Source organism: Pseudorca crassidens, chromosome 3 (genome assembly GCF_039906515.1).
Source record: "Pseudorca crassidens isolate mPseCra1 chromosome 3, mPseCra1.hap1, whole genome shotgun sequence".
In the NCBI taxonomy this organism is placed as follows: Eukaryota; Metazoa; Chordata; class Mammalia; order Artiodactyla; family Delphinidae; genus Pseudorca; species Pseudorca crassidens.
The window spans coordinates 10,239,755-10,265,483 of record NC_090298.1 but is presented as its reverse complement, the minus strand read 5'-3'; the positions used below and the strand labels follow the sequence as shown (position 1 = coordinate 10,265,483).

Sequence of the window (25,729 nt, the reverse complement as noted above, 5' to 3'; positions counted from 1 at the left end):
CTTTGTTTATTTATTTATTTTTTGCTGTGTTGGGTCTTCATTGCTGCACGTGGGCTTTCTCTAGTTGTGGCGAGCAGCGGGTACTCTGTTGCGGTGCGCGGGCTTCTCATGGCAGTGTCTTCTCTTGTTGTGGAGCATGGGCTCTAGGTAGTTTTGGCTCACGGGCTCTAGAGCGCAGGCTCAGTAGTTGTGGTGCACGGGCTTAGTTGCTCTGCGGCAAGTGGGATCTTCCCGGACCAGGGCTCGAACCCATGTCCCCTGCATTGGAAGGCAGATTCTTAACCACTGCACCACCAGGGAAGCCCCTGTTTCTAATTTTTTTAAGAAACCTCCATACTGTTTTACATAGTGCCTGCACCATTTTACATTTCCATCAACACTGTACAATTTCTCCACATCCTCAATAACACTTGTTATCCTTTGTTCTTTTGATATATCCATCCTAATAGTTATTAGATGATATCATATTGTGGTTATGATTTGTATTTCCTTGATAATTAGTGATGTTCAGTGCCTTTTTTATATACCTGTTGACCATTTGCATTGAATCTTCTTTGGAGAAATGTCTAGTCACGTACTTAATGCATTTTTTAATTGGTTTGTTTTTGTTTTGTTTTTTTACTATTGAGTTGTATGAATTCCTTATCTATTTTAGAAATTAACCCCTTTAAATATTTTCTTCCATTCCATAGTTGGCCTTTTCACTCTGTTGGCTGTTTCCTTTGCTGACAGAAAAGGAAGCTTTTTAGTTTGATGTAGTCCTACTTGTCTGTTTTTGCTTTTGTTTCCTGTGTTTTTGGTGTCATATCATGTTTTATATAGCCTGATTTATATCACCACTTCTCCACTGAAAGTGCCCAGGAGAAGCCATATTAGCGGTCTTGTGCCTTACGCCTATTCTTGTATTTATTTTGCTGACTTCTCTTGTTCCTTGTCCCTCCAAATCCAGATAACCTGCAAAGATCTTTCTTCACCCTTCTTCTCATCTCTCTTTATAGTTTCACCTTCACTGAATTAATTTAATAGCACATATTCACTTACAACCAGTATTATAAAGTTCACTAAATATATCTACATTTATTTTTCCCATTAATTTCTTGGGTACCCACCAGCCCTTATTAGCAACATCCCTCTCTTGAATGCTCTCTCATCTTAAAGTCTCTAAGATACCCAAGAATTATTCAGTCCTGAGAGGTCTGTTCTCCCTCCAGATATCAAACTGAGTTAGAACTGGGGAAGGTCATCTTCCCACCCACATCACAGCATAAGTATCTCCCAATGGAATAGAAGCTCATTCACTGTTGTAATGTTGCCCTGGAGGATACTACAGATGCTTTTACGCCACAGGAGTGATCCAAGTTTGAGAACCTCAGTTGCAGCTCAGCTAGTTCCCAATTCTAAGGTCAGTTTTCAATTCCAAGTGTAAAACCATACAGGACTAGCTTAGGTCCTGACAGTTCCCATCCCCAACCATGTGCTGTGGCCAAAACAGCCCTTCCTATAAGTCTTAGGCCCTTGGGTTGGGGTAAGGTAGAAAATGGATGTAAAATAAGTGACAATGCAGTAAGGCATTTTGGAACCCAATCTCTAGAGTTCATACTAATAAAAACTATTTAAATAATGAGTAAATATGAATGTTAATGAACTTCATAGTTGACACTGACATCTCATGTCTCTACAGTAATGGACTGCTGTGGTCTCTGAAACAAAATAATTGACAGTATTGAGAATATTTAGTTCATTCAATATTAATTCGTTCATTCAACATTTCCCTTCTCTATGTCCAGATCTCCTAAGACATCATCTTTGATCTCATTCTCTTTCCTACTTTTGAAGGAAGAATTTCTTTCCTGACCAAGGCTAATCCTTTCATCCCATTACCTTAACATTTTTGTAAAGTAAGGAAAAAAACAGAACCTAAGAAATAGCAGGTTTATGATGTTTATATAAGGCAATGCATGTAAAGCACTTAGTATCGGTATATTTATTTAAAAGATATTTATTGAGCACCTACTATGTGCCAGGACTGTCCTAGATACCAGATACAGTGGCAACTCAGCAGGAAAAGTTTCCTCCTTATATGCTGTCCTAGTAATTATGCACTCAATAGTAAGTGATCAATAAATACTTTTGCCTCCAATTTTTTTATTATGTTTTGTGTTACTTTATTAATAAAATATAGGATTTTAGGTGCAGAAGAGAAACTTCCTTGCTCCTGGAAGACCTTGACATTTGCTGTGTACTCCTTAGAGAAACACAGAGGGAAAATTCACTTAATTACTTGCTTGTTTCATATATGCCATGACAAAGTAAACATTTATTGAATGGACATTTTAAAAGGCAAAACATTGATTCAGTTTCCTTAATAAAGAAAATTCCAATTCAATTAAAAAGTCATCATGCAAACTAAAGATACAAGTAACCCAAAAAGAGCTTCTATTTTTAATACTGAAATAGTGAACAAAATTAAACGGGTAAAAACTTCAGTACTTAGCTGTTTAGTAGTACATTTAGTATGAATTTTTAAATACAGTGGAAAATAAACATTTACAAATCAAGCATGGGGGAAAAATAGTTAATTCTTAATCTTTCACCTTTCAGCTAAGAAAGTAACAGTGACCCAGAAGTAATACCTTCCCACCTGAAACAACAACAACAAAAACAAAAACACCAGTTTTCAAAACACTACACTTTAGGCAATGAAGGACAGTGATTTTTTTTTTAATTTTTATTGAAGTAGAGTTGACATATATATATATATATTTTCAGATTCTTTTTCCTTTTAGGTTATTAAAAAATATTGAATATAGTTCCCTGTGCTGTACAGTAGGCCCTTGTTGGTTATCTATTTTATATATAGCACTGTGTGTGATTATGAGTGTGTGTGTGTGTGTGTGTGTGTGTGTGTGTGTGTGTGTGTGTGTGAAAGAACCATAAAGCTCTGTAAGACAACTTTTATTTCTCAAAAATGCATTGTGTGGGGCTTCCCTGGTGGCGCAGTGGTTGAGAGTCCGCCTGCCGATGCAGGGGACACGGGTTAGTGCCCTGGTCCGGGAAGATCCCACATGCCACAGAGCGGCTGGGCCCGTGAGCCATGGCCGCTGAGCCTGCGTGTCCGGAGGCTGTGCTCCGCAACGGGAGAGGCCACAACAGTGAGAGCCCCGCGTACCGCATTGTGTGTATGTTACAAAAACATATATATATATATATATATATATACACACACACACACACACACACACACACACACATAGGTTATATATATAGATTATATACATATATATATATATATATATATATATATATATATAACTGAGTCACTTTGCTGTACACCTGAAGCTAACACAACATTGTAAATCAACTATACTTCAATTAAAAATAAAACTGAAAAAAAAGATTCTTTAGATACATAAAGCAAATGAGGTGAGCCCTACAATTGCCCCAGCTTACTGCCTTGAGAGAGTTTCCCCACAACAGTGGAGAAAAGGAAGGGGGACCCAGGCAGAGCCCAGAGGACTCCCTGAGTTGGGGAGAAAGTACTGAGAACCCAGAGAGGTAAAGGTGCCTGAAATTTGCAGGGCAAAATAGAAGAAAGGTGATTGCTGCTCAGAAAGAGAACCCTTGAGATCTGCAGAGGGTCCCCTTGGACTATTCAGCAGAGAACTGAGCAGCACATGTATGTAAGGAAACCAGCAGGGGGCAGGGAAAGAACTACCTGGAAGGATGGGAGGAACTAGTACCTGGTGTTCACACCAGAACCCAGACTATGTGCTTACACCCTCCAGCCAAGCTGGGAAACCAGCTGGGAACCTGATGCAGATGCTAGAATTAGCAAATCAGGACAGTGAAACAGTTTTTAGTATGTGTATTCCATATGTTTAGAAAGTTAAATAGAGACATGGAGGATTTTTTTAAAAAGACCCAAATGAAACTTCTAGACATGTTTGATTCATCAGTGTTTGAGATTAAAAATACACTCCATGGGACTGATGGTGGATTAGACACTGCAGAAGAAAAGACTGGTTAACTTGAAGACACCAATAGGAATTAAACAAAATGAAATACAAAGAAAGAAAAAAAGACTTTTAAAAGTGGAAAAAGGAATCCATGACCTGTGAGACAATTCCAAGTGGCCTAATGTACACTTAATTGTAGTCACCAAAGGAGAGAAGATAGCGGGAAAGAAAAAAAAAATTTTTGAAGAATTAATGGCTGAAAAATTTCCAGATTTGATGAAAACTATAAAGTCACAGATCCAAGAAACCCACTGAACCCCAAGCATAAGAAACCTGAAGAAAACTACACCCAGAGAACTTTAAAATCAAGTTGTTCAGCACTGATGATAAAGAGAAAATCTTAAAAGGAGGTAGAGAAAAAAGATACAATATATTCAAAGACATGAAGACAAGGAATATCATAGTTTTGTTTGGTTAGAAACAGTAAATGCAAGAGAGAACAGTGGAGCAAAAATGTCTTTCAAAAATGAGGGCAAAATGAGAACTTTACTAGGCATATACATCTGAAAGAATTCATTACTGAAGGAGCCATATTACAAGAAATATTAAAAGAAGCCTTTCAGACAGAAAGGAAGTGATGTCAGATGGAATTAAATAGCTGCACACAGATGAAGAGCACTGAGTATTGTGACTATAAGTTTGGAAGGCAGATTTCATGAAGAAAATGTCTACTAACACCCCCCTCCCATAAAACTAATGTGAAGAAAACATTTAGTGAGGCCACAGCCTTCAGCAAGCACACCCAAGGGTAGTGTCTGTCCTAGCAGAAGCCCAAAAAGTTTTGTAAATCCTGACTCAGATTGTCTTGCCATATTGGACTGCTTGTAACATATGCAAAAATGCAGCAAATTAAAGTGCTTTAGATAATACGAATAATGAATTTCTGTTTACCTATGAGGAGCTCTGTATAATCTTTGTGTTAATGTTTTTAAGGTGTTATCAATTCAAAAGTATGAGTTTGTTTACTGTTATACAGACACATTTAAGATAAAATATACAGACATACCTCGTTTTATTGCACTTCACAGATATTGCATTTTTAAAAAAAATAATTAATTAATTTTGGGGGGCTGCATTGGGTCTTCGTTGCCTGCATGCAGGCTTTCTCGTTGCGGCAAGCGGGGGCTACTCTTCATTGTGGTGCACGGGCTTCTCACTTCAGTGGCTTCTCTTGTTGCGGCGCATGGGCTCTAGGCACGTGGGTTTCAGTAGTTGTGGCATGTGGGCTCAGTAGTTGTGGCTCATGGGCTCTGGAGTGCAGGCTCAGTAGTTGTGGCACACGTGCTTAGTTGTTCTGTGGCATGTGGGATCTTCCCGGACCGGGGCACGAACCCGTGTCCCCTGCATCGGCAGGTGGACTCTCAACCACTGCGCCACCAGGGAAGCCCCCAGACCCTACTTTTTAAAGGTCTCACCCTAGGGCATCCCAGGGTAGCAAATAAAATAAACTCATCTTTTCTGGGAAGACAAATCCCTGTAATGCTGGGAGTTTTAGTTCTCCCAAGTTAACCCCTACCCTCTTTTTCAGTATTTTTCCACATTCTTAGAAGGTTTCCCATCCTTAAAATACAACTGTGCCAATAATTTATTTTTTAAAAGAAGTTATTTGTGACGTTATGAAAACTTTTTCAGAATTTTTTAGTTAAAATACATAATTTACTATAATTATGTTTATAAAAACTTAAGTGTATGGAAAAATAAAACATAAAGCTTACAATATGGTATAAAAGTCCTGTAGCTGGAACAGCTGAAATCCTTGCCGTACTCAATGAATCATTTTTCATTAAAGTTAATCTTTTAACAGTGGGTGTCAGGCAGATTTTTAGAAGCATTCTTCCTTGGTTCAGCTGGCTGTTTTTTAAGGTGATGTATCAAATATCACAAAGGTAATTCACCGTGTAATTAGACTCTGTAATTAGAATCAGCGTCCTTGTCCTTCTGCTGGAATATAAAGAAGGAAAAGTGTAGGTTTAAGGCATTATTTTCTTCAATCTGCAATAGGTAAGTAATATGAAGATGCAATTAGTATATAGAAGCACCTAGATGGCCAGTAGGGACTAAACATGATACTCCAAATCATATAACAAATAAATTGTTTATTTATTGTTTCACTTTTGGTTACAGGGGTATTAATATCTGTTGGGTACAGGACATTTGCCAAACATAGCACAGGCTTATTTTTCATGGTCAGTGTCTCATTTAATCTTCACCTCAACCTAATGAAGTAAGTATTGTAAACCCATTTTACAGATGACGAAACTGATCCTTAGAAAGACTATAGCTTATTCAAGGCCCTGCGGCTGATGGGTCTCAGGACTGTGATATGAATTCAGGTCTGTTTGAAATCCTCATCCTTCTTCGGGTCCACATCAGCAACCTCTGCTTCTCAAATTTAACATCTTGAGAAATCCTAATCTTCCCTTTGACCATACTGTCTTTTTGGTCTGATTTCCAGTTTCCGTATAGCTGATAGCATTAATCTTTTTGATGGTTTTATTTCAGGAATTACAGTTTGAAAGGCTGACCCGAGAGCTAGAGGCAGAACGCCAGATCGTCGCCAGCCAACTGGAGCGATGCAAGCTTGGATCCGAGACCGGCAGCATGAGCAGTGTCAGGTACTGTGCGCACTGCTCCTCAGGGCTGGGCTTTGAGCTGCCAGTGGAAGGAAATTGTGGTGTTTCTCTTCTCCTTGCAAACCTGGCGGTCGATTAGAACATTCAGTCAGATAGATGTTGGAAAGGAATTGTAACCAACCCAATTTAAGATGTTCAAAAGGTGTCTGATCTGATTTGTACTTGAAACTCTTCATAAAATGAATGCCTGCCCTGAATGCAAATTATGCATCATTTTACACAAAAAGGAGGCTTTGTGTTTAGTCAACTTACTGGAAATGAGGAGATGCCATGTCACAGTCTCTCAGCTTGGTTCTTTTTTCTAAATGATCCAGAGTTGCAGGTTCTGGAAATGAAGGCGAGAAGGTTTTGGTGTAACTTGTATTGTTTGCTAATGTACAATGCTAAATTATAAAATTGCTCCTCAGACATCAACCAATGCAATTCCTGTGTGTGAAAGCATTCAAATCCATAGATAGAATGGATTGCTTATTCAGTTAGGGGTTGGTTTGAGATTATGAAATATTTAAAAACAAACTTAGTCGCTTGACCACAAAATAAATTATCTGCCTAAGGACCATGTGTTCATATTTAAAAATAGAAGTGTGTGTGTGTGAGTGTGGCGTGTGAGTGTGTGTGTGAAAGAAACATAAATAAACTTCCGTAAGATGACTTTATTTTTCAAAAATGCATCGTACTTTCCTGTCATCTTGTTCTGTATTGTGGTTTTGGCATGCTACATTTTTAGGGAGGTATATTCGTTAAGGAAACAACAGTTGCTATGGCAAATAAACTCCAGCATTCTAGCGACTTAACACAATAGCGGTTTGTTTCTTACTCATGCAACAGATAGAGGTGGTGGATGCTGGTCAGGGGGCTGCTTCCCTTCCACGCAGTAATTAAGGACCCGGCTTCTCTCTTGAGAGCCCTGCCATCCCCTACGGCCTCTTGGTCAATTGCATTGTCAATTGCATCACTGCAACCACAGTCCATTGGTGAGAACCAGTCACATGCCCTCTCATAGATGGAAATGGGGCAGGGATTCCTAGTCTTGGCGTCTGTAGCCACTCTTCCTAAGAGGCAGGAACGTGAGTTTGAGGGTCTCTTAACCAACTACTGCCACAAAAGAACTAAAACATGCTTGAATCCATTGCTCTTAAAATATTCTATCATTGTAAGATTAATTTGTAGTTGGAATGTTTCCTATTGGAGCTACCTGCCATTAATCTTTTAACATTGTTCTTTGCTTTGTCCAACAGTGATAACCTTTAAATGGAAATCATTGCACCTCTTGTTAGACTAAATTGCTTTGAAATATAATTTTCAATAGTAAAGCCTTAATTGCGGTATGTTAAAGCCCATCTGCTTTGGCACGCAAGTACCTAGGCTATACTAGCTACAAATAGATACATTGTAATCTCTTAAACTCATCACAGACTTGTCCGAACATCCATATTGACTAAAGTAGGTTGGACAAGAAAAAGGAGAAGTGAATTGTGTCCACTTGAAATTGTTTTCAGAAGGGTGACTGGTTGAAGTTAGTGAGACTAAAGTATGGGGAAAAATAATATTTATAAGTGTGTATTTGATTTAGTACATGTGGTTGTACATATTTGAAGAGCTCTTTTTTAATGGTGAACATTGCCTGAGAAGTAAGTCTGTCAGATTTTTTTAGGTCTGTAAACACTGGTTGAGTTGACATCTACATCATTTGCTTTGAAACCCATTGTTTCACCATTGGTCAGATTACCTTTTCAATTTGTATTCCTAATCTTTCTGTGTGATAACTTTGCATACTCTTCATCTCCATCTTGTATTTTGTTTCACCCCCCTCCAGCCCTTGGTAGCAGCAGGCCTGGGGGACCATGTTGTATCCTGTGTCTCAATTCCCAACTTCTGATTGGATCAAAAATGGATATCTGACCCAAGGGCGATTAATCCAGTAACTGGCCTGCAAGAAATTAGTCTTGTGCTCTTGAGAATGTGAACTAAGTGACCCCAAATCTGTGACATCTAATGGTTTGTGCTAGGAGATGGTGGCCATGAGGATTGGGTGCTGGTGGAAGAATCTGTGGTGACATAGAGTAGTCCAACAGAGACTCTGTGGTTCCTGAAAGTCAGAGACCAGTTTAGTTCCCATTAGGACTGGCTGCATTTAGATGTTGCATCTATTAGATTACCTTTTAAATTCTTAAAAACTTTCCTCCTCCCTCATTTGATTTGATTGAGTTGATATCTTTTCTTAGGTCTAATGTTTCATGAATAGAACACATCAGTGAACTGCCAAAGTAGGCAGAAAAATTATCCCATGACAGCTTGTGATTATTTATACTGTCTCTTGTATTCCCAGATCACAGCCCATGATACATAATCAATAATTCTGTATTAAATATATATTAAATAATAGTGCTGAGTGCAGATGACTCTGCCTAATTATTTCCCCTTGCCATATAGCTATATATATGTCTTCATCAAGCTTGATTATTTTTGTATTTTGGAAATGTCTAATGTATGAATCTGCATTTGAATAATACAAGAAATTTACTGATATTTCACTGGAGAAAATCCAATACATACCTTCCACTGTTTTTTTTTTTTCTGTCACAACCTAGTTGTTTGCTCAGCTTCAGAAATGCACCTTTGGAAATTCAAGTCTTTATTAAGGGTGATAGACTAACCTAGTTAGCACATCAAAGGGGATGTTTAAAAATAAACAAAATAGAATGTAAACAATTTTTGAAAAAGGAGAGCAGGTAAAGAAGTCTGTGATGGTTTAGATTTGTTTTATCTTCTTAGGGATACTAGGGAGGAGTAAGAGGGTTTGTTAGAGGGAATGAAACAGAATCAAATATTTTTCAGATTTTTATATAAGTGGTAAAAATGACTGATAAATACAGTTTGGTTTTCCTCTGCCTGTACTGGTGTTAGGAAATTGCTCCATCTGATTCCTAAGACCTTTCCTGGTAGTTACACTGACAATTTAAATGTAATGAAAAGACATTATTAGTATGCATTAATAACAGCCAACTTTGCAATAGTCAATCAAATCATAAATGAGAATGCCGAGAATTTGGAGAGGGGAGAATCTGGAGATAGCTATTGTTACAGCACAAAGCAACTTCTGCATCCTCATATCTAGGGTACAAGTAGCTGCAAATAAGAACACTGTGATCTCTTAAACTCTTCTCAGACTTTTCTAAGCAAATTCATATCATAGCTTCCAGAAATCAGATCAATTAGTGGTTGTTGAAGTGTTATCAGTCTTCTAGAATAGAATTATTGTTGCTTCTTACTGTAGTTACAGTTCCACTATGTCCCTCATCGCCTTCCTCTCTTGGCTTTCCTCACTGGTTTCAGGCCAAACCTTTCCAAGCTCTTGGATCCTCCTTCCTCCTACAACAAGAGAGTTTGGTTCCCTGGCTTCTCCCTAATTCCCCAGAACCATCGAGATCTGAATCAGGAATGTTATTTATATAGAGGAGGCCCTTTATTTAGGGTCATGACCAAATCCTTCTTGCTAATAGGCTAATAGCCCAATTCCACCCTCTGGCCAGTTGCAACTACTTGGTTCTCACCCATTCCTCAGGCTAAGACCTGTCAGGGAGGTCTTGGTCCAGCAGCCCTAGGAGCCACCTGGTCCTCTTCTAGATGGGGCCCTCTGTTGCTCCTGCAAGCCGCAGAGGACCTGCCTGTACCCATGCCCTTGTCATACTCTCTATAGACCCCTGGAATAGCATTCTAACTCATCCCTTTGCCTGCATTCTGCCCAAATCCATCCTCCATGTGGTGTGAAATTGATCTATGTAAACACATAGATCAGAACCATGTCTGCGAAGGACCTGTTCCCGCTTCTGCAATTTCATGAATACACCACTCTTTCCCACCTCACGTGGTTATAGGCATGTGATCCCTTCCATCTAGAATATCCTGCTTCTTTTGCCAGGTCATCTCTTCCTGTGGATCTAGTTACCCAGCTCAGGGCTCACATTCTTCTGAATGTCTTCTTGATCTGTTCAAATTGGGGCTAGATGTCCCTTCCTTGGGAGTTATTAGAACTTAACAAAGTTTGGAGTCTGGGACTCTGTTGACCCTTCTAGAAGATCCTTGCCACAGAATGTTTTAACCTTCAGTCAAAGGACCCTGGGGATTTTCTCAAGTGCTACTGAAAATTTAAGGATACCAGACTAGATGCCTTACTCATATCCCTTGATTCCCATGGGCAGCAGGAACATAATGGGAGAGAACTTGAATTCAAGTAATAGTTGGACCTATCTTATGAACTCTTCCTAAAGGAGACCTGATGCTTGGAAGACTGATGATGATGATGCTGACGATGATTTTGACAAGAGTCGGTCTGGAGCTCAAAGACAATGTCAAAAAATTCAAAGCTAGAGAGATTTGACACATGATAAATTCTCCTTTGCTGGCTTTAAAGATGGAGCTAAAGACGTGGCTAGCAACACACGTGGCTTCTAGATCCTGAGAGTGATTCCCAGCTGACAGCCGGCAAGGAGAAGGGGACCTCAGTCTTAGGACCAAAGGGAATTGCATTCCACTCATAGCCTGAATGAACTTGCAAGCAGGTTATTCCCCAGAACCTTTAGAAAGGAAAGTAGCCCAGCAGAAACTCTGATGAGAACCTTGTAAGACCCTGAACAGAGAATCCAGCCATGCCACGCCTAAAAAACTTATGAAATTTACAAAATTTACAAAACTTACAAAACTGTTAGCTATAAAAAAATTATATGTTTTCTAAGCTGCTCAGTTTGTGGTAACTAGTTATGCAGTAATAGAAAATGAATATGGTGCTTTTCTATTGGTGGTATTATATATTACAAGCTGAATTATGAAAGTTTTTTAGAGAAAATAAATTTTATTCTATGAGCATCTGTATTCCATTCAAGAGTTTAATTTCTGTTGCCAATTTTATTTTTCATGCATATGCACATGCATTTGGATTCACATATTAAAATAATCTATGGCTTTGATTCTAAGAAGTAGAGGTATTTGAATGTAGAGTGGAGTCATTATTTACTGTAGAATAAGGAAAACTAATAAAGCAATCATCTTTAGCCTTGCCATTTTTATAATATAGGTACCCAAGACTCCAATTGGAGTAATATATGTTTAAAAAGACAAAATGTAGGAACTTCCCCGGCAGTCCAGTGGTTAAGACTCTGCCTTCCAGTGCAGGAGACAGGGGTTCGATCCCTGATTGGGGAACTAAGATCCCACATACCAGAGGGGCAAAAATTACAAAATGTAATATATGTGTAAAAAATGCTTGTTCCACATTAGAAGATGCTCTTTCTTTCTAGCAGATGAATTATTGAATTTCTCACAAACCAGTTTCTTCAAAACATTGAGCACCTAAGTCTGTTCCAGATGTGTCACTGTGCCCTTCATCTCATTCAAACCTTTCATGATACACAGTAAGTCACGTCTGAATATTTTAACATGGGGACTTTTCTTGGACTTGAATAATAGAGCCAAGTAATTCAGTCGTGAGGATGGCAAGATGTTACCAAATAGATTTGGTGCTTCAGAGGAAGGCAGATAGATGTCTACACGTTTATGTGGGGAGTTTGTTCAATATGGGAACATCTCCAGTTGGGTTATGGCATGGACTTTATATTTGGGAAAACACAGTCTAAAAGAAGTTTGTAAGTATATTGTAAACTGCCTCAGATAGTCTAGGTGTGTTCTACATTGTCTAAAAGCTGGGCGAAAGACAGGTAGCTGGAAGAGAGCTTTTCACACTGAGAGCTCACGTGGACCGGGACTCTTAAGAAGTAAAATCACTGGTTTTATTTATTTAAAAAAAGATGCTTGTGAAAGACTGTATGGACCCAACATGTTAGCAGGCACTCCTTGGGCTTCAAAAGTGAATGTGGGGCTTCCCTGGTGGCGCAGTGGTTGAGAGTCTGCCTGCCAATGCAGGGGACACGGGTTTGTGCCCCGGTCTGTGAAGGCCCCACATGCCGCGGAGCAGCTGGGCCCGTGAGCCATGGCCGCTGAGCCTGCGTGTCCGGAGCCTGTGCTCCGCAGCGGGAGAGGCCACAGCAGTGAGAGGCCCGCGTACTGCAAAAGAACAAAAATAAATAAATAAATAAAAAGTGAATGTGGTGAAGCTCCTGGTCTCCAGGGGGTTACTGTCAAATACAGAGAGAGACACATCAGCAGGCAGAACATGCTGGAACATGTTGGTGCCATGAAGAGAACAGGAGGCCATGCCAGTGATGGTTTCACAGAGGGATATTTGTGTGTTGAAGATGTGAAACATTGGCAGGGAAGGAACTGGGATAAAGGCATTGCTCAGAAGGAAAGTACAAAGTCAGAAAGACAAGGGTGGATAGGAATCAGTGTGGTTGGTATAGTGAGCCCATAGATGCACTGGTGTTGATTAAGGGTGCAGACAGACAGGACCATTTGGTGAGCAGTCAGGCTAGAGACTTTGGGTTTTGTTGAGTGGGCGATAGAACATGGAAGACGGTTCTCCCCAAGGAAGTGATATTCTGGTAGGAAGCATTGGTTCTGCCAACTGCGTGGAGAATGGATTGAAGCCCATGGAGGCTGGTGACAGCCACATAAGATGCTAGCCTCTGTGCAGGAGATGGGTCATAAAACTGAAAGCAAGGTCATGAGCACTTGACAGTGGTTTCAGAGTTAGAGTTGGGAGGGTCTGGAAACTCACTTGTGTCAAAGGAGACAGAGCAGGATTGCAAAATTACTATTTTTTTTTTTAACTTAAACATTTGGGTAGGCTAAGCCAACACTGTGAGCTTAGCTCCAACACAACCATTGCCTGTTTTCAACAAGGAACCTTTGATTTTTTTATTTCATGGTATGTGAATGTATGCTAATTCCCTTTTATCCAGGAGAAGCTATCATAGAATTTTAAATTTAAGAGATTGCTGCGTTAGCAGCAGGCAGCAAAGATGTTGCCTAATTTGTTGACAGTAAAGTGGTATTCATAAGCCCCAGTCTTCGGAAACATCTGTTTGTTTAGTACCTCAAGAGCTGAGGAAGTTTAAAACTTGTCACAAATTGTTGCTTCGTCTTACACACTTATTTGAGAATGTAACTCTCAGCAAGATTTTATTGAAAAGATCTGTCCAAGGAATTGACTGCCAGCTTTACCCCAAATCTAGCAATTAACCTTCTCTTTCTGATGTGTAGATGATGGTCTCCACCTGTTGAGACTCACTGTCATTTTGACAGTCCTCATTTAAGGTAAAGAGTTCATTCTGTCTTTCGGGATTCTTGGATTGCCTGTCGTATCGTAAATGCCCAAGAAATACTGAAGCTCTAATGTTTAGGAGGTGGTCCGGGTGGTGTTTAAGACAATGCAGTTTGGAACCGGTAAGTTTTGGCTTTGAATCTTCGCTCTGCCTATTGCTAAGTGTGTGACATTGGGAAATATACTAGTCCTCTAGAAACTCAATTTATCTGCCTGTAAATTGGGGCGAATAGTACTTATCTGAGATGTTGATTATAAGGATCAAATGTGGAAAAGTGTTTAAAATAAATAACATAGTGTTTGTCACTGAGAAAATATTTGATATATGTGGGCTGGTCCTCTTCTTAATGAATTAATTAATTTTTATAAATATTATAATTATGACTCACTTGTCACGTGCACAAGTAGATAGGAAATGCCCTCATCTTCATAGAGCACTGTTATTTGTTTATACCTTTCCTTCTTTTTGTTTTATTTAGTGGATGATTATGATGATATCAAATTAACTGAAGACAGAGTATTCTGACTGTCACCATTTTCTGCTAGGGACACCACAGTATGGTGATATTCTTGAATTAATGTGTGAGCAGTATGTATGTGATCATATAGCCACGATGTACTGAAACATCACACTGTTTGATATGGTCTCATAACCATAAAAACTGCACTTGCCTCAGGTGGACAGTTGCTCAAGTCACTATAATTTTGAGTGTCTGTGTCCTACTGTTACTAATAAGCTCATTTAATGCCTTTGTAACCTGGTACTAGAAAATAATTTTACCAAAGAGATGAAGGTGGGAATAGAGAAATTCCTCAATGTTACTGAAACACTGGAATTGTTAGCACTGTTTTAAAGCCTTTTGGGGTCTTTGAGGGACTGTGGAAGCTAATAGCATCCCTCTGGGACTTGTGTCTAAAAGCTGAGGTCTCCCTATCTAGTTTCCAAATCAGAGAAGTGTTGCCCTCAGCCGTGTGAGTGGGTTGCTAGGGCCAGTGAAACAAGGACAAGTCTGTAAGAACATGGGTTTCTGGAGTCCTCTTTTAGGACAGGAAGGAGTGCAAGATCTCATTCATCCATTCATTCATGGCTTCGTTAAACACACATAAATTATGGCCCTACTATGTGTCACACAATGTAATAGACACTGGGAGTACAGCTCTGGATGAGAAAAGCACATTGCCTGCCCTCAGGTAACTTAGTCTTCATGCTGCCTTAGGGATGTTATTTAGGATAATAGCAAGATCTTTCTCTGCTGTCCTAGTGTCTATAGCAAGATGTCTATCAAGCTAACCTTCGTGTGTGTGATCAACCACTTAATATGGAGATAATGCAGCAAATGCAAGAGCGAAACTCAAGAGACAGAATTAAGTTAGCTCGATTCTATTTAAACTGCCCTTTGGGGTGCGGGTACAGAGATTTCGTTTAAGCTTGAACCTGGCCATTTCAAACACTTCTTATATTTGGCTAATGAACTAGCATTCCAGAGGGAGAAAATTCATCCGAACTTAGTTTCCTGTGCAGCTCTAGAGTCAGAACAAAGAAATAATAAACTAATGAAGAAATAAAGCTCCGTAGGATATTTGAAAGTTTTTAGAGAAATATTAAAAACTTCAAAATAAGGGAATTTTAGGAAATAAGATATAAAGGAATCAGCAGTGTTTCTGCCAGGGGATTGAATTCATCATTTTTCACAGATTTCACTGGCATCATTATTCCCAGGGAGAATTCTTTCATGTTAAGTCAGAAAAGCACAGAACCAAATAAAACTCTGAAATGCTAATTGAATACAATGATAAAATAAGGTACTTCCAAATAAAAGTATTCTATTAAAATGGACTGATAGCTTATTTTTTAAATGTTATCATTGATTCATAGGGCTTTAGTTATGAGGTGAATTTTTTTGAGATTATGCTTTACAAATGATTCTCAGAAAAATCTTATACTTTAAGATAGCGGTATATATAGTATAATGAAATATATGATATATACAATGGAAAATATGTGGTATGTTTACATGGATGTTTTCAAAAATGCCACAGCTCTACTGAGGAAATAGAATTTGACCAATGGTTGTTTGAGATGCTTTTCTGCCTTTCTTTAATTGCCTACCTCACCGTCTTAGATATAAACACTAAACTGAATTTTTATGTTTATTCATTCCCTTGGATTTCTTTGTATTTTCCCACATGCAAACATCCAGATATGCAAAATATTATTTGGTTGGCCTGTTTTTGTTTTTTTGTGTGTTTTTTAATTAATTAATTTAATTTATTTATTTTTAGCTGCATTGGGTCTTTATTGCTGTGCGCGGGATTTCTCTAGTTGCGGCGAGTAGGGGCTACTCTTCGTTGCGGTGTGCAGCCTTCTCACTGCGGTGGCTTCTCTTGTTGTGGAGCACGGGCTCTAGGCACGCGGGCTTCAGTAGTTGTGGCTCACGGGCTCAGTAGTTGTGGCTCGTAGGCTGTAGAGCACATGCTCAGTAGTTGTGGCGCATGGGCTTAGTTGCTCCGCGGCATGTGGGATCTTCCCGGACCAGGGCTCAAACCCATGTCCCCTGCATTGGCAGGCGGATTCTTAACCACTGCGCCACCAGGGAAGTCCAGTTGGCCTGTTTTTGAATCTTACATAATTATGTTACATATTTTTTGCAACTTGCATTTTTTTCACTCAACCGTCTCTTTTGCAGATTTATTCATGTCAATATAGGTGCTTGTAGTTCATGAATTTTTTTTTTTTTCACTGATGCCTCCTAGTTCATTATCTGACTATGCCAAAAAGCATTTATCCTTTCTCCTGAGAAGAACATTTGCAGAGTTTGCAGGGTTTGCTTTTTGGAAACATATGGCTTGGGACATGGTTGTGTGGGACTCCTAGTGTAGGTGTGCATGTGTTTCTTTTGGGTACGCACAGGGCAGCCCTGGCAGCCTTTCAGGATTTGAACGTCTTCAGCTTCCTTTATAAAGTCAAAGAGCTTTCAGAAGTAACTGTACAAATTTACGGTCCCATCAGAGATGACTAATCCTTTGCTCCATATACTCAGCAAAAACTTGCTACTTTCCAAGTTTTCTTGGCCCTTTTGTTGCAAATCTGGTGGCTTTGAAGTTGGCATCTCCCTACCTTCTGCACTAACAGGACTTTTTACATATTTATTAGAGATTTGTGTTTATTTTTCCATTAAATGCCTATTGATGTCTTTTACACATTTTTCTGTTACTGATTTTCCTTTTTCTTAGTTATTTTAATTCTCAGTATATTTGTACACTCATTTTCTGTTAATTTAATGTGTTTACCACCATGTTCTTCCAGTTTGAGCTTTTTCACCTTCTTATGGTGTCCTCTGATGAACAGAAGGGCTTATTTTAGTTTTGCTAGATTGATCAGTCTGTTTTCTTTAGGATTCATGCTTTTTGGAATCTTGCTTAAGAAATCATATCTACTAAAACAACATTAAAACAATTTCCTAAGATTTTTGGGGTTTTTTTAGCTCTGCCACGCAGCTTGTGGGATCTCATTTCCCTGACCAGGGATTGAACCTGGGCCACAGCAGTGAAAGCCCGTAATCCTAGCCACTGGGCCACCAGAGAACTCCCTATAGCTTCTTATATTAAAGCCTTTTTTTTTTTTTTTTTTTTTTTTTTTTTTTGCGGGTACGTGGGCCTCTCACTGTTGTAGCCTCTCCCATTGCGGAGCACAGGCTCCGGACGCACAGGCTCAGCAGCCATGGCTCACGGGCCCAGCCGCTCCGCGGCATGTGGGATCTTCCTGGACCGGGGCACGAACACGTGTCCACTGCATCGGCAGGCAGACTCAACCACTGCGCCACCAGGGAAGCCCTATTAAAGTCTTTAATTCGCTTGTAATTGATTTCCTGGTTGTGTTTTGGTTTTTGATTTTGTTTTTTTTTTTTGGAGGGGGGCGCCTGGAAAAGGTAGAGATTCAGTTTATTTTTTTTTCATGTAAATAACTGATTGTCCCAATACCTGCTGTTGAGTAGATTGTCATTTGCTCCATGAGCTTAGAATGCCATCTCTATCAGATTTTCACATATGTGTGGTCTACTTCTGGGATATTGGAGGAAATTATAGCTTTGTTATTTTAAGTCTTCCTATTCATGAACCTGATGTCAATCCATTTTGTTTACTGTCTTTCAGTGAAGTTTATACGTTTCTTCTTAAAGACTTAGCACTATTCTTTTTTTCATTCATGCTTAAGCCCCTTAGAGTTTTCGTTGCTCTTGGAAATGTTATCCTTTTTATAAGGTGCAACTTCTAAGAGCTTCTTTTTATATAGAAATGCAATTGATTTTTATGTATTGATCTGATACCAAGCAAACTTGCTAAAAACTCTTTAAGTATTTCTGTAATTAGTTTTTAGATTCCTTCAGGGTTTTTATATGAGTAACCTGTAAAGATTACTATATTCTGTTTTCTTTTAAAATCTTTTAACTTTCATTTTGTTTTGTTTTCTTTTTGTACTGATAAGAAGTGGGCAAGGCTAGGCAACCTTTTATTTAATGGAATTCCTTTATCATTACAAGAATTGCTGCAGGTGTTTTTAAATAACAACTTTATTGATATATAATTCATATACCATTCAATTAAAATGTAAAAGTTAATGGGTTCTAGTATATTTATAGGGTTTTACAGCCATTACCACAGTCAGTTTTAGAACATTTTCATCACCCCAAAAAGAAACCTCGTACCCTTCTCAGCCCTATAGATTTGCCTTTTCTAGACATTTCATATAAATGGAATCATGCCATATGGGGTGTTTGGGGATTGGCCCTTTTATCTAGCATAGTGTTTTCAGTGTTCATCCATGTTGTGCCATGTATCCGTATGTCATTTCTTTTTTATTGCCCAGTAAAGTTCAATTGAATGGACATAACACACTTCATCCATTAACCAAGTGTTGGACGTTTAGGTTGTTTCCAATTGGGGGATATTATGATTGGGCTTCTGTGAACACTCATGTACATATCTTTGTGTGCACAAATGTTTTCATTTCTCTTGGGTGTATAGCTACAAGTAGAATTGCTGGGTCATACTATATCAATACAGTTTTTTAAAAAATAAACTCATTTTATATAGTTAAGGTCTTTCCTTTTAATTCCTAGTTTGCCAAGTGTTTTATCATAAAGAATTATTAAATTTTAATTGTTACAGATATCACTGGCTCATTCATTTTTGGTGCTGAGTAGTATTCCATTGTATGAATGTAGCACAATTAATGTGTTCATTCACCTGTTGATGGACATTTGGGTTGTTGATAGTTTTTGCTATTTACAGATGAAGCTGCTATGAACAAGTCTTGTACACAAGTCTTTGTATGACATATACTTTCTTTTCATTCAGGTAAATATCTACATGCAGAATATCTGGGTCATATGGCAGGTGCATGTTTAACTTTTCAAGAGAATGCCAAACTGTTTCCCAAAGCAGTTGTACCACCTCCAATCCTATGAGTGGCATATGAGGGTTCTATTAAGCTATTTCTAATATGTTAATTTAAATTATGTTTTTCATTTCTCTAAGTTCAATTTGTTCTCATTCATATTTGCTTTGACATATTGGATGCTCTCTTTTAAGTTTCAATTTCAAAGTCCCCTTTATATCTTTAAGCATATTAAGTATGGGTTTTTTTCATATTCTGAATCTGATAATTCCACTGTCTTCAATCTTTGTGGATTTTATTCTTCTGCTTATTGCTTCTAATTAATATGGCTCATAGGGACTTACTCATTCTGCTGTTTGAGATTTCTGATTGCAGGTTCATGTTCCTAGGAGCTTATGTGTGGGCATTATATGAGGTCTGAGTTTAAAGGTGGTCCTCCAAGGAAGATATGTCATTTCTTCTGCCAAGTATGAGAAAGCCCTAGTGACTTAAAAGCACTTTAAACTAAATTATTCACCTGAATTTGGAGAGAGCATCACAAGTAGTATAAACCTGGCATTAAACTCAATTGAGTAATGACTTCTATTTTTTTTTAATTAATTTTTATTGGAGTATAGTTGCTTTCCAATTTGTGTTAGTTTCTTGCTGTACAGCAAAGTGAATCAGTCATACATATATCCACTCTTTTTTCGATTTCCTTCCCATTTAGGTCACCACATAGCATTGAGTAGAGTTCCCTGTGCTATACAGTAGGTTCTCATTAGCTATCTATTTTATACATGGTAGTGTATATATATGACTTTTCTATCTTGTAATGCCTGTGATTCTCCTCTGTGTTTAGATTGAGCTGATAAATGATACATATCATACTTGTTTTAATTGCTTCAGTACATACTTGTGGCTTTAAACAGAAGTTGTTGACATCATCCATATTTTTATCAATGAATGAATGAATGAGTAAAACACAACAAAATAAAGCAAAGCAAAGCAGAACAACAGTAAACCTCCAAACTATTTAGTTATTGCAAACATGAATTTTACAAGTGATGTAGGGCTGTTTTTATTTGTAAGTGTTCGGTTAAAAGAAGTATCTTCTGCCCTAAACCCCATCTTCCTTACATCACAGAATGCTTCTATATGTGGAGTACACTTACTCTGAGTGGAGAGCATATCTCATTACCTTTCTGATCAACCCCTACTCTATTTCTATGTAAAGAAGCATTATTATGAGCCTGGAATATTCGAAGACTTAATCTACATAGAAAATGATAAGAGGACCCTGCCTGTTTTGACTGTCCCTGAATAGGTTAGACCCGAAGTTAGACCCGAAAAGAATTCAGTGATTTGACTTCAGATGATTGAGCAGCCTCATAGGCAAAAGAGGATTTCACTTACTTGACATACCTGTTTGTAACCCCAGAGCACAGTTAGATGAGGTATACACATGTTTATCCGAGTTCTACAGATGCCAGACAATTATGTACCTTGCCTATTCTGAGATTTTGATGTGAAAAATCCAGTGTCAATAAATGAGAAGACCAGAATTCAGAAATAAAGGGCAGGAACAGACTGTACCCCATCCCAAATGTTTTGCCTCTGTTTCCCATTGCTGTGGGTTTTGCAGGACACACATAAATCTGAGGTAGGGTGATGCATTATTAAGGCTTTGTCATTTTCCATAAAAGGCATGGGTTTTGATCCACACACAAAGAGTGAAAATGAAAATGGAAGCCACCATTTTCATAAGTTTATTGAGAAATTGCCATTTCTTTCAAAGGTATAATTATAATAACTTGACTGGATTATAGGCCTTCTTAAGTTTATTTGTAAATACATAATCATTTCATCACCTTTCCATTACGTAAATAAGATAATATAGCAAAAGCATTTTTAAATGGTAAAATCCAACGTAAATGAAAGTTGTTATGGACAGTAATAACATATTTTGCATTACTAGCTGCTCTACATCCCCAACTTATGTTGGCCGCAGTAGCCATCAAATTGTTTATTTTAAAACTAAACAAAGTTAATACTCAGGATTCTCATTTTGAGAGTTTACTCAGAGAATGAGCAGAAAAATCTAGAACGTCAAGAGAACATTTCAGATAATGGATAAGTGGAGTCATTATTTTACAATTATCCATCAATTTACCTTTCCCTCAAAAGAAGGTGGTATCCACCAAACAGTAGGATTCTGCAGCATGGTATGGGTGAGGGGTTAGAACTTGACCCAGTTCATTATCGATTATGAGTATTTACTGATTCCAAGATTTAAGACTATTCTTTTGGGTTTCCTCTGAAGCTGAAGTGAGCTGCAAGACAAGAGACTTTGAACGCAGCTCATTTGAAGCTGGAGCCGTGTTATACAGGGTGCTGTCGATTTGTAGAAATATTTGGTCAAACTTATGAGATTGCTAATATCCAGCCCCTTGACCCACAGCCATAGTAATTTCATATGGTTCAGCTTCTGAGAGAGGGTGATCCCACTAGAGAGACTAGCAAGTGACAGTACCGTGAGAGTCCCTGTGGTTGCCGACCAGATAGCATCAGCTGGAGAAGGCTGAGATCTCCACTGGCCATTGGTGTCATCCGTGGCTTGCTGATTACGTCAGTGTTATATCCAGGAGATTCTTGCACTTGGCTCATCTAGACCACAGACCTGTACTGATGGTCCCCCAAACAGCAACAGTACAGAGTGACTCAGAAGTCACTAAGCCCCTTGTAATTGACAAGTTAAAATAGGTGATCAGAAGAGAGTTGGAGTCAATGCTTCCTTCATTAGGGCTGAGAGCTCTCAAGACTGAACAGAACTGAACCAATAAGGCAAACCCTTGGCTGGGTCCTGGGCCTCAGAGATGGGTGAGCTCTTTCCCAGAGCACCACCCCCCAGAAGGAGTAAGAACTCGAGTGTGGGTGCACTCTGTAGTCAACTAGAGCAACTTCCAAGTCAAAGAACCGTCTTCACACGCACTCAATGTTTGATGAATTCTGCGTCTCACATCTGCCGTGAGGCGCACCTGGAGAGCAGTGACATTGACATTTGCACCTTGGACTGCCCCCAAAGTCTGAACATCGGACATCAAAGAGCACTGCACACTTGTAAGCTGAATTGACTCGAAGTATATCTTACGCATTGAGGAAGCAACAATTAATGTTATAAGCAACAATTTTAATTAACTTTAATAACGATAACTTAGGGATTTTTAAAAAATTGAACGTACACGCTACACATCATTATTATAAGAAATACGGTTTTTGTTGATTCCATTTAAATCTTATCATAGACAGCCAGGTGAAAAATCTTACTAGTGAACTGGAAAACTATTGAGAATTGTTTATGAGAACTTTGTCATTAAAAGTAATATCCTGTGACTTGTTGGAGAGCTCTACAAAACAGAATGCATGGGCCTAAGTGTTCCCAGCCAGTCTGATTAGGAAAGAGCTCTTCACAAAAAATAACTAACAAGACACCAAGAAATAGATAACTTACATTTCCCTTCATTAAGCATCGATATCTCAAGTAGAATGCCATTGAGTAACGATGTAAAGTTGATCGACTGCCAAGATACTGGATTTCTTAGCATCCAGACAGTGTTATGAAAATAGCAGAAGCAGCAGCCTTAATGGCAGCAATTAATCTTGGAAATTAAGATCAGGAAAAAAATTATTGTAATAAATCTCTTTGCCCTATTTATGCAGCATTCTTTTATAGGCTAAGAATACTATTAAAGATAGTGGGCATTGGCTAAATGAGCAAAGTGTTACATTGATAAAAGTTGAAATGAGTTTAAGTTATAGCTGGGCTTCCTTTGAATGAGCATTGCTTAGTGTCAGAAAATTATTACACAATCAGCACAGATGTGTATGCTTTGCTGGGTGTCCTGCAAAGAGCGTGCAGTTTTCTTCCTTTCCCCCCACGCTTCTGTTAGAGGAAAATCCTGACTTCTAAACAATTCCATTACAATTGGGAACTGAGTTTATGTAACTGTGGTATAATTCGAGGCTGTGGTCAATCTTCCAGTCTCAGGGAAGGAACTGGTTTATGGACACACTGCTGCTTTGCTATTTGGAATAAACCAGTATGAGCATGGATCACCTGTTCCAAAAGGGTGCTCATGCAGGAAGAGTTTCTTCAAATTCAGTTCAGGGTGAATCCCACAAATGGTAGATAGGCTCTGGAGTGGCTTCAGGATATTCTAGGAATACTGTCGGTGAGTACAGAGAGTCTTAAATTGGTGATTAATGAGCTCAGCAGTAGCACTTGTGATTCTACACGCTATAATATTATCTTCCAGGAGAATATAATGGAGAAATATTTATAAAAGTTTTATGAATATGTATTTAAACAGATTGCTTTTACTTTACTTTTCTGTAGGAAGTTAAGATATGCTTTTCATAATTTTATTTACTAAAAATTATGCTGTTAGTATGTATCCTACCTTTCTTCTTGCTCTTGGGAGAGTACCATCCTGTATTCCCACTACAAGAGTTCTCAGTCCCCCGACCTAAGGGCGACTATCTTTATCATCTGGTCGTTGCCTTTCTTTTCCATGTCAAAATAGAATGAAAAGGAAATGGCATTTTTAAGGTAACTATTAACTCTCTTTCTATAGGATACTAATGCCCAACTCAAAAGAATCATTAAGCATTGACTTATCATTTATTAATAATTTCATATCTGAGAATGAATGGATTTTCAAAACTATGAGTGCTATGTGTGAGTCCTATTCAATCCCGTAACGTTTTTTTATTAAAATAAAGTTTTTAATACTGATATTTGCTCTTCATTTTGTGTGGCATTATAACAGAAAGGAAAATTTTAACATTATATTTTAGTTATCTAGTTTGTTAACCTGAGGATGGATTTTGTCTCAGAATGCCTAAGATTCACAGAGATCATTAATTAATGTTAAAGATGCCTGGGTCAGCTATACTCTAGGTAGTGCTTTATAGCTGTTAACCAGCCTTTCCCTCACCACCTCAAATTAATTAATCCATAAAAGAAAACTGGAAAACCGTTGGGAATTCATATCTATAAAAAGAGTCAGTGGTATATTCTGCCTTTATCCCAGTGGTTTGCAAACTTAAGAGGGCATTGGAATGACCAGGAGGCTTATTGAAAGACTGATTGCTGTCCCCCTCTTTTCTGATTCCGTTGGTCTTGGATCAGGCCCACGAGTTTGTAATTCTAAGTTCCCAGGTGATGATGATTCTGCGGGTCTGAGGACCATACTTTGGGAATCACTGCTGTCACCCATGAAATGCATTTTGATGTAATTAGCACTATATTTATTGAGTACTTACTATGAATCAAGGGCTCTTGTGAGCGCTTTGCATATAGAATTGCATTTAATTCTTACAACAAGCCCATGAGGGAGTTTCTTGGCTTAGCCCTGTTTTATGGATGGGGTAATGGAAAGTCATAGAGTTCAAGATACTTTTCTAAGTCACCTAAGCAGTAAATGGCATATCTGGGATTTAAGCCCAGTAATGAAGGTCCAGAGTTCATGCTTGTAACACCAGGAGAAAATGATCTTTGTAGGTCAACCCTTTCATATATTTTACTAATTGTGTAATTTTCACACTGCACAGTTTTCATATTCCACCAATTCCATTTTTTCTGAGATGGGTCAAGCATGGAAATACCATATTTTTTTGATACTATTCTGTGAGATTACAGATGCAGTAATGCTTTTTGTTTCCCTTCAATCTATAAATACTCAAGGAATAAACAACGAAAAAAGCTGCCTCTTACAAGATTACACTTGTAAAAAATGCTCATGTTATAATGGACAGTAATGAAAGCAGGGTAAGAAATTTCACACTCAGCGTGATACTACCTATGGGGAAAAATTATGTATAGGAAACAAACAAATTTGAGAAGAAAATACACCATAATCCTAACACACACACACAAAGGAGTGTTGCTGTATGTTAGTTGGGGTATTTTGAAGCCTGCTTTATCCCATAGCAGCCTGTTTCTTTGACAAGGCAGTATAGTTGAGTAGATTGAGAAAGTGAAATTGTTTTATTAGCATTCCTTTTGTATATTAAATTAGTGCAGATTAATGTACCATAGAAGTAGATGTAGTCATCTTTACTTTTTTAAGTTTAAGAACCAAAGCGAGATCATGGAGAATGGTTTGTCAGAAAAGTCTTTGAGGAAAAGATAGCTTATGTGTTTCTTAGAATATTTAGACCACAAACATCTAGCAACCAACTAAAGAGGGAGGCATCACTCCCATTTTCAGACAAGGAGCCTGAGACTCTTATTTTAAATGCATGTTGCCATTCATCTGTCGATGTGGTAGATATACACAATGGAATATTCCTCAGCCATTAAAAAATGAATGAAATAATGCCATTTGCACTGACATGGATGGACCTAGAGATGACCATACTAAGTGAAGTAAGCCAGATAGAGAAAGACAAATACCATATGATATCACTTATATGTAGAATCTAA

The 25,729-nt window shown here is 38.4% G+C and overlaps 1 protein-coding gene across 6 annotated transcripts in view; it reads left to right on the top strand.

Moving 5' to 3' along the window:
* CTNND2 (catenin delta 2) overlaps positions 1-25,729 on the top strand; it is a 936,316-nt gene that overhangs the window by 335,720 nt on the left and 574,867 nt on the right. For all 6 annotated transcript variants that reach the window (XM_067730382.1, XM_067730378.1, XM_067730381.1 and 3 more), the window contains one exon: positions 6,519-6,631. In XM_067730382.1, coding sequence (XP_067586483.1) covers positions 6,519-6,631 — 113 coding nt within the window. The remainder of the gene's footprint in view (positions 1-6,518; positions 6,632-25,729) is intronic.